We start from the raw sequence: 13,610 nt of genomic DNA on the forward strand, positions 1-13,610 counted from the left end.
CCCAGGGAAAACAGCAAGACCACATTGAGAAGCTGAGGATAGAAAAGACTCACAGGCACAGACATTTGAGGTTAAAGAAGGAATGAAAGAAAGTAAAAGAGAGAGAGAGAGAGAGAGAACGTGCAAATACGTAAAGAAGGAGTGAAGAGGAAGGAGAGAGAGAAGCTGGTCGCTGCTCTCCCAGGCACCAAACCCCCGACTTGGGTGGTCGCTGCGATGAAAATGGGATGGAAGGGAACTTCAGCTGTTTCGCAGTTAATGTGATTCACAGATACATCCAAATCAAATGCCTACAGAGATTGGTACATTTCTTTAAAAGAGGTGATAGTATAAACCATAGTGGGTCGACAGAAAGGTAGAGGGGGGGAAATGGAATGAGCGAGAAGCGCATTTGATAAAACCCTCGCAAAAATCTGGCATTTAACATAAACTCTGATACACAGAAGGATGGAGCCTTGATTCGGCCCTTTTGTTTTCTATTGGCAGAACCTTCAAGGGATTGAGGGATGTGCCCAGGTCTGGCTGAGGAAGGACGTGAGACGGAATCGGGGTCTCCTCACACACTGGGTTCGTGTGGCCCAAGGGCTTTTACTGAGTTGAACAATTTCAACTCCTTCCTGCTTTAGGTCACATGGAAATCAGAAGAAATTGACTTACTGGGCTGTTGCACTAATTTGTAGTGGTTGGACTGCTGAAGAGCGTAGGTGACCTCCTTCTCCTTCTTCTTGTCTCCATACTCCTTGTCATTCTTGTCGGATTCTGAAGAGCTGCCACCACTGTCATAACTGCTGTCACTGCTGTCGTACTTCTGTCTTCTCGTGACCTCAGTGCTCTCCGGCATGGAACACAAAGGCTGACGCAAGGCAAGCACGCGCTTTGGTTAGAATTTGGGGAAAAGGAGGCTTGTTAGCACGATTACTGGCTATTTTTAATTTCTCCCTTGTGTTGGGCACTTTTCACGGAAGGCTGAGACTCCCCCAAGAGATGACTGCCGCTGTCTGCGCAGCCCACAGGACAGAAGAGGAAGGAGAGAGAGAAGCTGGTCGCTGCTCTCCCAGGCACCCATACCCTGCTCACTCGCTGTTCTGCGCTGCAGAACGCTCTTTCCTACACGGCTCAGCGCCACCAGGACGAGGAAAGTGCTGTTTCTATGTGGTTGGAATAAAGGGCCAGAGTATCCATAAGGAAAAAGTAATGAAATAGAGAGGATCTTTGAGATAAAAATATAAAAATCAGAAACATAATGAGGTTTTGTCTATTCCACAGATTACTCATTGAGACTCAGAGATACAATTTTGAGAGTTAATGTGTGTGCACGTGTGTGTGTGTGTGTGTGTGTGTGTGTGTGTGTGTGTTTTGGGAGAAGGAGGAAGGCGAGACAAGAAGAACAAAAAGAATAAACAAGCAGCAGCCAGAGAAGGCACTTTATAGAAGGCCGCATCTTAAAACAGAGCCCTGCAACCTCCCCGCTCAGATGATGACAGCATGGGGTTAGGTATTCTCCACATGGCTAAACTGGAGGTAAATATTTTAAAAAATTAAACATTTTAGTTAATTATTCAGTTTCCAAATTGGTCAGGAACTCCTATCTTTTCTCAGAGCATTCCTGACACGCAGGTACTGGCTGTAAGAGAGTAACATCGCTTTTGCTGTGCTACATTTCAAAAAAAATGGTATGATGGGAAAATCAATATGGCATAAAGGGTTTAGAGGAGCGATGCCACATTGAAGGGCAAATCTGTAAAGATTCAAAAGGCCAAGCTCTCATGTCCTAGTAGCTCTGTTAGAATCACCTGTTTTCAGTCTTCCCAAGCAACGTGCTCCCAGTGATGCCAGGTGGGAGGAGAAGGGAAGTGGGACGGCTTCGCGTCAGAAAGATAGCGCGTCCCTGAGAACAAGACGGCTCTGCAACTTAGTCACTTTGAGAGACTGTTTATTGCACACGCCATATGCCTCCTATCCCTGCTGGGAGAGGTGCTTGCAGTGGCATACTAGCTGCTTGTTCTCCGTTAAATCAAACAAAAATGTTTTGATGTTAGCATACCCTGTTACGAAATCCTGGGCTAGCATGGGAATTCACTGAACAAGTAGGCATATCCTCTCGTGTGACAGTGTAGAATGAAAGATAAAGAGAGAAACAGCATTTCATGAAGTGCCTGGGATACGCTGGAAACCAAAGACTGATCTTCTTACATTTACAGCCTTTGCAGAGGGTGAAAAATCACCAAAGCGGGAAAGTAGTTTTTAATACACTAAGGTATCAATGTGGGTTTAAAGATATGCTCTGCTTTTGATGGTCTAATATTTACTGAGCTCTAACCATGTTCAAAGAGATATGCATAAAAACATTTACCAGTAACACAGTCGTCAAACATTTTGACAGACTTGGGGAAAATGAATTCTAGAGAAAGGATGTTTCTTCAGAATTTTAGCATAGCCAGAAGAAACAGTGGCACAAGCAGGCTTGCTAGGAGTGCCTTTCTTTGTGTAGCAAACAAAGATTTCTTAAGGAGCTTGACTACAAAATGAGTTATTCCACCCACGAAGACTCAGAAGGGGAAATGGATAGCTGAACCTTTGTGTCACACGTGCGTTTGGGACTTCCTAACCAATGCACTGTTCAAGCAATATTTATTTATTTATTTACTTATTTTATTTGAGACAGAATTTCACTTTGTTGCCCTAGGTAGAGTGCCGCGGTGTCCCAGCTCACAGCAACCTCAGACACTTGGGCTTAAGCTATTCTCTTGCCTCAGTCTCCCAAGTAGCTGAGACTACAGGCACCCACCACAACACTGGGCTAGTTTTTTTGGAGATGGGGGGGGGGGTCTCACTCTGACTCGGGCTGGCCTCAAACTGGTGACCTCAGGCAATCTGCCCACCTCTGCCTCCCAGAGTGCTAGGTAGGATTGATTACAGGCATGAGCTACTGTGCCCAGCCCTCAAACAATAATTAATTAGGAGCCACAGCACTATAAACTCTAAATAGTGCCTTAACTACAAATGGAATTCGTATTTAAATTTACAATCTGTACTTAAAAACAGAATTTGTAAACTGGCATTGAGTTACGATATAACGTACTACTTATTTTTATATCCAATTTTATTATGAAATGGGCCATATGTAAAATATGTATAAATAAATAATGTATAAAGAATAATAAAACAAATATACACACATAACTACCACCAACCTTAAGAAAAGCAACATTGCTTATATTTTATGTGGCATTTATTATTTATGTAGTTAATTAATATTTCTTGGATTCCAAACAAGTGCAAAGTTATTATGTCTTGAAGTATGAGTTTTATTTAACCTCGATTATTTCCAATTATTTTTCTACCAGTAAAAACCCTATCAGGGGTGTCCAGCCTGTGGATCCAAGCCATGTGGCTTACTTGAGGCCTATTTTGCTTATCCGTGGTGTCGGATATCATGAACATTGTCCAAGGACTTTTTTTTTTTTTTTGCTCATCAGCTTTCGTTAGAGTTTGTGTATTTAACAAGTGGCCCAAGACAACTCTTCTTCTTCCAATGTGTGGCAGAGAAAAAACAGGTCTAACACCCTGGATTAGATCATCCCTCTAAAAGGAAAGGGCTGCTTTGAAGTTCAGCTCACTTTAGACCCTTAGTAAACATAAAGATAAAAGCTATAAAATATTTGGACTTCAGACTGATTCCGCACACTGAAATACTGCTTGGCTTCAGCAACTACAGGAACTACCAAGCTCATTTCATTTCAACAAATTCAATGTTAGTTCCTACTACCTGCTTAGAACAAGGGAACTGGAAAAAACGCACAGTGTGAATTCTGGCCTCCAACGGTTATAGTTTTGTTGGATGCCAAGGCTTATATAAATGAAATAAAGGGGACTATGCGACAACATGCACCTGTATCTGGTGTTTGCTTCTGCCATTCTATCAGGAACACTGCACCCCGAGGTTGTCTCAGATCTGGTTTGCTGAATTATAGTAATTAATATATAAAGCTTAGAAGTTCTTGGTGTTTCCTAAAGTGATGCCATGACTCAGACAGGTACTCACTTGGATATGTGTTTTAAAATATATTTCTTCCAAAGGAATTATCAACTACATGTTCTGCGATGCCTCAGTGTAGATCACATCATTCAGAGCAAGGTCTGACATTGACAATTTCCACCAAGATAGGCATCTGTCACCAACACTCATCTCGCCTTTCACTGTCCAAGACCCTTCCACTGAGCCACACAAAACACTTCATCTCTTCCAGATCTTTGCCTTTAGTGTTTCCTCTACCTTGAATGTCTTTCCACCCCTCCTAAACACTTAGGGTGGCAGTCATGTGTCAAGGTTCAGGGCAGAGGAGCTACCTTTCTCAAGCCTTTCCACACTCAAGTCCTCCCTTTTCTACTCCACGGTAGTCCCTTTATTGGGAGTCCTTGCCATGCTGTACCCTGGTGTTTCGTTAACTTATCTCCTTTTCCAATAGCCAATGAGGTTCTGTGGACATATTTAATACATTTAACTAATGGAGAAATTACTATGTGCCAGACACCATGCTACGTGCTAGAGGTACAAAGATGAAATCTACTTGCTATGGTAAAGGAACTTACAAGCTCATACTAACACAAACATACAAATAATTATTTGTTACAACTGCTTTATAAAAACGTTATTTATGGCACAGCAGGCAAAGGAGGGAAGGAAATATCTAAGCCTGACCAGAGGAAGGAAGGAAGTAAGGTTTCATAAAGGCAGCCACAGTTCAGCTGGATTCGGAAGGGCTCTCTAATCAAGCAACAAATCAATGATCTTTTCAGAGGCATAGAAAAGCATGAAAAGAGGACATGATTTGTCTATGGAAATATAGGAATGCTGAATTATAAAGTAAAGGGAATTGAATGGAAAAAAATATTTTTAAGTTTCAACTCTTTCCTACTCTCCTAGAGAGGACTTCGACATGTATCAAAAGATCTTATGGATGTCACCAACACAGAGCAGGGCTGGTAAAGCAAACACCTGCCCATTTTACTACCTGGCAGCTCTATATTTATTCCTAGGAACTGTGTCTATTTTTACTAACACACTCTCCATGTGGTTAGTGTGGGCTAACCACGAAGGGTCTCTAGAGTCATGGTTTGCATTGCTTTATTATTCATCTAGAGTACGGGGGAAACATTAGTTTAGAATAAGGGTGCTAGTTCTAGATCCCTCTTGGCCCTGAATTATAGCCTTTTCACTAGCATCAGGGAAAGAACCAAAATATAAAAGACACTTACAAAAACACCTAACATCTCCTACGCATTAGATAACGTCGGCTTCCCAACCCTACCTCCACTGGTCCCTACTGCTCCTTGATAGCAGCACCAGTCACTCTTATAACAAATTCCAAGGGGAAATGATAACTGTAATTTTTAGCATCTACTTTGATACTAAGGAAGGTAGAAATACTGTACCTTTGGTCCTCGAATCTTGGTAGTTTTTCCTGTCAACTTTTCATCATCAATTTCACATTGTTCTAGAAGATCCAAAATATCTTCCTCCTTCAAAAAATATTTGAATTAAAATTATGATCATTAATTGACTCTAGAACTTTTCCAAGTTCATTAATCTCCACAAAATAACGTATAACAAAGATTCCTGAAACTATTTAGTGAAGACTACTCAGACCAAAGTAAGAAAGAAAGGGTTATGGCAAACTCTCCTGAAGAAACTTTCACTAAAATCTGTCAACTTGAGTAATATGTAGTTACAATTTATTGTGTATTAATTATCAGAGACAAATATATCCTTGCACTCCAGTTTACTATTAAATTATTTAAGTACAATATTTCAATAAATTAGCCCATTGTACACTTTAAAATTTCTGGAAGTTCACTCTAATGTTCCAGGCTACAAGTTCATCAATCATTTCTGTTCTGATTACTGCATAATAATATTAAAACTCCAGACAGAAAACTGATGATTAGCCTAATAGTTTCATTTGGAAACAATCTAAGGTTAGTTTTTGCTGAACAGGCACTACATAATAAAACTCTTTCAAAACTTTAATGATGGAAAAAAAGAATATTTTTAAAGTTTTGTGAAGATGTTCATCCTATAGTCAATAATGGTGGTACAATCCCCATGGGCCCTAACACCTCAGTCTAGAATCATTCTGAAGTCAAAAGAGAAAGTTGTAAAAATATACAGCGCAGTGGACACTGAGCAAACCAGAACAATAGGGGGTATAATAGTGTACTGGCAGAGCGCTATAATCAACTGCTTCATTCAAATATGTAACATATACAAAATCACAATTGTATCTACACATTTATGATTCATACTTCAATGTCTCTTTTAAAAAAGATTTTTGAAGAAACTAGAAATTGCATTATGCAATAGACATTTATAAAATAAGTCACCCTTTGTCCCAATCTAAGGAAGTTTAGCTATTAAAATACCAGAAGTCTCATATTATGAAGTTTTGATTAAATAATAATTCTACAATGAATTCCATGGATAGTCACACAAGATAGTTAAAAAGAAACTCAAGGACTTCTTGAGATCATAACGGACAATGCTTTCATCACAGCAGCTAGAAATAGGCTAAACGCTCATATTTTTCAAAACTTTAGAAGGTTTTGATAGATAAAAACTGGTCTTTAATCTATAGCTATAGATAAAAAGTAATGCAAAGAAACTAAATTCCAGAGAGTGACAAGTTCTTCCCAGGTGAGGAGGGATGAGTGTTCACTTTCTATTTTGGGGTCATTTGTCAATTCTGGACATGGGTGAGCAGGAATCAGCTCTATAATAGTCAGAGAGATTCTGCCAGGATAAAGAGAATCTTCTTGAAATTTTCCCTTTTGAAACTCTGAGCCACTCTCTTAATAGATCTGGCTGCCCTGCTGATGGACCACAAAGGGAGGAAGAGCCACCCAGCCGGCTTCCAGATGTCCCGGTTATCTGACACAACAGATAAGCAAGGGGGGCCGCCTTGAATTCCTAGACCCCGTTGAGCTTTCTGGGGCTAATAAATTAATAATAATAATAAAGCATAATAAATAAATGCTACTGTGTGATTCACTTTAGGCAAGACCAGCAGAAAAATCGCTCAGCTGTGCCCACCCAAGATTGCAGAATAACGAACAAATAAATAAAGTGGTTTCTTATGCTGCAGTCGAAAACGAATAGACCTTTCCTTGAGGTAAACAGATTAGAATGTGTTTGTGTATGTGTGCGTTTCAATTACCTCCCCTTATATGGTAGGTCTACAAAGTATCAAGAAAAAAATACTGTACAATGTTACTTATAATCCAAATAATGACAGCAGAAAGTCACAACCCACTAGGTTAATCAATGGATTTCTTGATTGCAGGTACACATCTATGTAATAAGACATGTTTTCACAACATAGTGATATTACAACATAATATCAGAATTCTCCACTCCATAATTTCACACGTCACACATCTTATTTATAAATCGCTTGGTTCATCATGAAATGTTACCAACCATGAAAATGAAAAGCCTGTGGAAAGTGCCTCTCAAAATGTCTTTGTATGTAGGACCAAGGTGGGTCGTTTTCAAAAACATACTGAAAACGTTTTATTCTTTTTTTCTATCTGCTTTTTCTCTTACCTTCATCTTTTTCAAAGGATTATTCAGCTCCCGCTGGAAGGAAGCTGCTCTTCCTGAAAGGAAGGTCTGAAAGGCAACAGCCAACAAGTTTTCATACTTTTCAAGCAGTGTTTTATCTTCAGGAGGATAAATTCGTCTACAATAAAATTAGATAAACCAATGTGTTTAAAAGAAACTTACTAAATGTAGACTATAAATGTCTTAACACAATAACTAAGAAAATGCCAGGAAGGCTATGTTAACCAGTGTGATGAAAATATGTCAAATTGTCTATAAAACCGGTGTATGGTGCCCCGTGATTGCATTAATGTATGCAGCTATGATTTAATTAAAAAATACATAAATAAAAGAAGCTATCACAGCTCAGTAGTTAAGATTAACTGTATGGATAATCCTCGACTTTCTACTCTGTGCCAGTCATATTTCCCGGTGCTAGAAATAAAGATTAATACACCTATGAGAAGTTCATAAATTCTACTCACACAAAGTAAAGTTGATCTAGGGAATTATCATTGAATGAAATATTTCCAGAGGGTATGGTATAAGGATTTGCTTTGGGGGGAGTGGCTGGAGAAGAATGGCAATCGGACAAATTGGAGAAAGGGTGAACTTGATGGGATGATGTCAGGTGATACGGGATAATGTGGAAGTTTCTGACTTAGTGTGGTTGTGACGTACACAAGAGTGACAGGCACTTGTCCTAATGGTCTCTTCTGTGCTGATGGAATTTTTCTCTCCAGTGGGAGAATGAGGTGGAGGTAAGGTGGGAGGAATGTGAGTGTCACAGCTATCGATGGTGTGAAGGTCAGGGGCAAACTTCTTCCCACAACGGCAACAAACTCTGCCCTCGCATGTTCCTCAGTCTTACAGGGGCAAGTCGGGAACTTGGGAGGATGGGCAAGCTTGCCCAGAAAATGAAGAGCTTCGGGGGTCCCCTCTGGATCCTGCCAAGGGTGATACAGCGGCAGGGTTTCAGGTCAGCACTGTCCACACCCCTCTCTGCTGTCTGGTACTCAGCTCCCTCAAACATCGTCACCATTTCCCTAGTTCCTGAAGCATTTGAGTTTTAAGAGAAAGGACAACAACCACTGTGAATCAGCAGGAAGGGTCCTCAGAGACCTGAGTCCTGACCTTCCTGAAATACCACATGCAGCTACATTCAGTTCCAGGATAATAACCGGTTAAAAAGCCCTCCTCTGACCGCCCAGGGCTGGACTGGCAGGGCTCTCTCAAGCTGCACCACCTACCTGCTGACTACTTTTCTTCAAAAATATTATGAAAAAAGCTCTTTCTCTGAAAGAAAGCACCATGCTTAAAATGAGCCTAAATGTTGAAAAACACAGAATGATTGCTTTGACACTTCACTTTTTAAAATCGATACAAAAAATGGCAGCAGTTACCTGTAATTCCCCATGTGTCGGTTTTCATGTTCTTCTCGCGAGATCTGCTTTCGCACTTGAGCAAGTCTCACTTTCTAGAAACAAAGAGATTGTACAAATAAAACCTGACAAAGGAATCATACAATTCAGACGGCGGGTGCTTTGCGAAAATTTTCATACCAACTCTTCTTTCCGCTTCTCCAACTGATGTCTCTGCTGTTCCCAGTCTGACGAGCCTGGTAAGGGCCTTTTTACTGAATTTTGACCATAAAGCCTCCTTTGAGCCTCAGCTTTTTGTTTGGCCAAGTTTCTCCTTTTATCGCTGGTCCTAAAATATTAAACACAAGATCATATTCTAAAATTAAAGGAAGTTCTCATCTTATTCCCGTGTGGACATTTGCATAAGAGGGGTGGAACGAAGGCGGAAGTCAATGTTTACAAAATTTACATGTTCACATACATGGTTGTCACCTAACCATCCATCTATTTAAATATGAGTCTCCCTATGGCACATAGATGTTCTGAAGATGATAAGAAAAAATGGAAACAGTGTGGGTTTTAAAGAGTCAGAGAAAACCAGTTCCACACCCCTCTGAGCACCCTAACTAGTTATATGTTATCAGACTGTGGTCAACCAGCTGCTGAATTTGTTTCTACCTTTTAATTGGTAACAATATTTCCTTTCTAGAATTCTTTTAAAGAGTAATGTGGGGTAACATTAACAGGTAGTTAAGAAATGTTGGTTTGCTTCCTCTTCAACTGATTCCATTTATATTTAAACTCTCCTAGTTATGCTGACCATTCCTGAATACATTTTTACCTCTGACTGAAATCCCAGCCTACCCATCATCATCTATTCAAAGACATCTGCACTGCCCTTCTCATTTCTTGCCCAATCATAAAAATCAAGTTACGATTCTCTGAATTGTATAGGACAAGTCCTGCTAGGGGATGATTTTCCTCTCAACTCCTTTCTGCCTCCTCCCAGCCAGGCTGTGCTGACAGTAGTCTGAGGGCTTTTCTCCCCAACCTCCCCAACTTGCACTCTATGTACCACCCCTGAATGACAGAGCGGAAACAGGGTGGACTCCTCACAGGCCCCCCAAAAAGGAAAACCAAAACCTATTCTGCCCTCACCCTGGGAAGAAAAGGTTCTTGTCCCTGAGCTTGTATCTGCACATTTTCTACTCTCTTCACCCTGGAAGGGCCCAGATAAGAGACTAAACTAAAGGAAAGGGACGAGAAGGCTACTCGGCCAGCTGCAAGAGGGGAGAGGTAAAAGAAGTACTTAGGCTTACAAACCACCCTGCCCGATTCATCAGGAGATCGCTTGAGACCATGGCCGAGGCTCCAGACAACAGTGTCCTTCTGTCTCAAGTACAAAGCACCTTCACAATGGAACTGCCAGGAAAGCTACAAAACTGATCCCTTCTCTCTCATGACAATACTGAGGCTTGAGGCTGGAGTTTAACAGGGGGTCAGTGGAGGAGAAAAAGAAACAGATGCATCCAGAAAACTGCAAGTCATTCAGGACAGCGATGGCTATGGGGGAACGCAAGAAACTCAGCTTATCATGGCTTGAATACTATGCTATTGGGCCTCAAATTAACTTTAAACAATGAAAGGAAGCATGAATTTTAAAAAAAGAGGTGGGCCTAATTATATTTTCATGTGTTAAAGATTATGCATGTGCTCAGGATTATGCCCTTGGTGGTGAGTACAGCGGCTTAGAAGTGGATAAGAAACAAAGAAAGAAGTTAAGATAAAATGGTATTTCATTAGCAAATATAAAATAGGAAGGCCTGGACCAGGGAAACATCAGAGGGATTAGAGGGAAAAGGTGAGTTTAGAAGACTATTTTGGTATAAAAATGGATACACTCTGATGACTTATTTTTTTTAATTTTATCTTATTATTAAATCATAGTTGTGTACATTAATGCGATCATGGGGCACCATACACTGGTTTTATAGACCATTTGACACATTTTCATCACACTGGTTAACATAGCCTTCCTGGCATTTTCTTAGTTATTGTGTTAAGACATTTATATTCTATATTTACTAAGTTTCACATGTACCCTCGTAAGATGCACCGTCACCACCAATCACCCTCCCTCCACCCATCCTCCCCCCACTTCCCCCTATTCTTAGGTTATAACTGGGTTATAGCTTTCATATGAAAGCCATAAATTAGTTTCATAGTAGGGCTGAGTACATTGCATATTTTTTCTTCCATTTTTGAGATACTTTATGGATTAATAAATTATGGTATATGTACACCATGGAATATTATGCAGCCTTAAAGAAAGACGGAGACTTTACCTCTTTCATGTTTACATGGATGGAGCTGGAACATATTCTTCTGATGACTTATTCAATGAGAGGAATGCCACCAAGATTTCCGATTTTAGTGACTCCACTTCCAATGACTAATACAAATTAGGTTTATCCCCAGTTAAGAGCAAAGGAATGTCATGGTGTAGATAGCTCCTAACTTTTTCATGTTTTTTTATATCCATTTAATCTAGAATGATCATTTCTATATAGCATTCATTTTAAAAAAAAGAGAGGAGAGAAAAAGGAAATAGAAATGAGAAGAATAGAGAGAAACAAAGACCAAACAATCAATAAAGGGGAAAAGTAAGGAAGCCAAAAAAGGAAACAAAAGAAAAAAGAGGAATGGAAAATAACAAAGGGCTGAGGTGCGTTAGTATTCTGTGAAAGAAAAAAGCGTCTATGTGCTCATCCACTGCAAAGGAGACGCTCACAGACGAGGGTGCTGATGCACAGCAGCTCAGACACACACAGGCCCAGCGGTTCCTCCAGACAATCTCAGAAACCAAGAAAAGCCAACCACACTGGGGCAATTTTCTAAAAAGTCTAGCCTCCCACAGTCTGGTCTTTAAGACCATTGTCACTCTAACAAGTGTATAACTACACATACAGACTAGTACTAAGAACCCTCAAAAGAGATCAGAATAAAACCTGACCGAAGTCCCAAAGACTGACATTCATTTAGCATTTTATTTACTATTTCCTTTCAACTGTATCCACACGCTGACCTAAGGAGTTTTGTTTGCCACTTTCTCCTGTCCTTTCCGCCACCCATCACCCTGAGATTCCATCCAGGGCCTTCTCCGACCACTGGCCTCCCATACTCAATGTTCCAGTAATGCCATCACTGGAAATTCTATGAACAGGCTTTGCTTTGTCTCATTTCTTTACCTCTCTACAAGGAGTTGAATGAAGAGCCCTCCCCCCAACATGGTCTTCAATACAAATTTTATTTTTACCCACTATCTGCTGGGTCTCAATATGGCCCCAGGATACAAAGAGAACCAGACAGGGCCACTGCTCTCAAGTAGCTGACACTGTCTGGAGCCAAGGGCCTAGGAACAAATACACAGGGTGCTATGCTGCTATTTAAAATGTGATGGTGATTATGGTGGTAGCACAAAGGAGGAAGTACACCACTTACCTTGGCAAAGGTTTCAGATAGAAAGTTAGGCTTAGGCTGGGTTTTAAGGCATTGGCAAAGGTTTGGTGAACATAAACATATAATGAAATGTTATTCAGCCTTACAAAGAAAGATCATGATGACACATGTTACAACCTGGATGAATTTGAAGACATTGTTCCAAGGGAAATAAGCCCACAACAAAACCACCAGTACATGTGATTCTGCTTCTCTGAGATACTTAGAATAGGGCGCTCAGATTCATAAAGACAGAGGTATAATAGTTATGGCCAGGGACTAGAGCAGTGGTTCCCAACCTTCCTAATGCCTTTAATACAGTTCCTCATGTTGTTGTGACTCCCAACCATAAAATTACTTTCGTTGCTACTTCATAACTGTAATTTTGCTACTATTATGAATCATAATATAAATATTTGATATGCAGGATGGTCTTAGGCAACCCCCACGAAAGGGTCATTCGACCCCCAAAGGGGTCGTGACCCACAGGTTGAAAACTGCTGGACTAGAGGAAAAGGAAATGGGGTTAGTGTGTAAGGGGGATAGAATTTCAGTTTTAAAGGATGAAAAGAGCTCTCTCAAGATCAGTGGTGGTGATAGCTGCATAACAATGTGAATGTATTTAGTGCCACCGCCCTTTAAATAACTTAAAAATGGTTAAAATAATAAATCTTATGATCGTGTATTTTTACCCTGGCTGGGAAAAAATGAGTTGAGCATGTCAACGCGAGCAAGTGCGGAGGCGTGAATAGGTGAAGCGGCTCCACAACAAGGGCTCTCAGAAAAAATCAATTCAAGGCAGAGAAAAAAAGACAAGAAGTGATCAGGTTGGAGAAATATGCAAGGATCAGATTAAGAAGAGTCCTGTACATAATCTAAAGATCAAAAAATGCCTTGCATGTGATGCAAAAGAGTTTAAATTTTATCTGACAGTGTGGAAACAATCTGTTCGGCATATTGGAGTTTAAAAACCTCTCTACAAATGCTGGCATCCCTCAGGGCTCTGTCCTGGCCCCTCTTTTCAAAAGATGCACCAGTGTGTGAGCTCATCCATCAGATTCAGCGGCAAACATGCATGTCATTTAAACAGGTGCCTCTATCTCCTGGGGCCCCATACATCAAATTTTCCATTTATCTCAAAGCACCTCAAA

General features: G+C 40.4%; 1 protein-coding gene across 3 annotated transcripts in view; it reads right to left on the bottom strand.

Moving 5' to 3' along the window:
* TTLL7 (tubulin tyrosine ligase like 7) overlaps positions 1–13,610 on the bottom strand; it is a 96,239-nt gene that overhangs the window by 40,509 nt on the left and 42,120 nt on the right. For all 3 annotated transcript variants that reach the window (XM_053592127.1, XM_053592126.1, XM_053592125.1), the window contains 5 exons: positions 9,163–9,310; positions 9,004–9,077; positions 7,604–7,739; positions 5,437–5,523; positions 658–853 (listed from right to left, as the gene is read on the bottom strand). In XM_053592127.1, coding sequence (XP_053448102.1) covers positions 658–853; positions 5,437–5,523; positions 7,604–7,739; positions 9,004–9,077; positions 9,163–9,310 — 641 coding nt within the window. The remainder of the gene's footprint in view (positions 1–657; positions 854–5,436; positions 5,524–7,603; positions 7,740–9,003; positions 9,078–9,162; positions 9,311–13,610) is intronic.

This window comes from Nycticebus coucang, chromosome 5, assembly GCF_027406575.1.
Source record: "Nycticebus coucang isolate mNycCou1 chromosome 5, mNycCou1.pri, whole genome shotgun sequence".
NCBI classification, from domain to species: domain Eukaryota; kingdom Metazoa; phylum Chordata; class Mammalia; order Primates; family Lorisidae; genus Nycticebus; species Nycticebus coucang.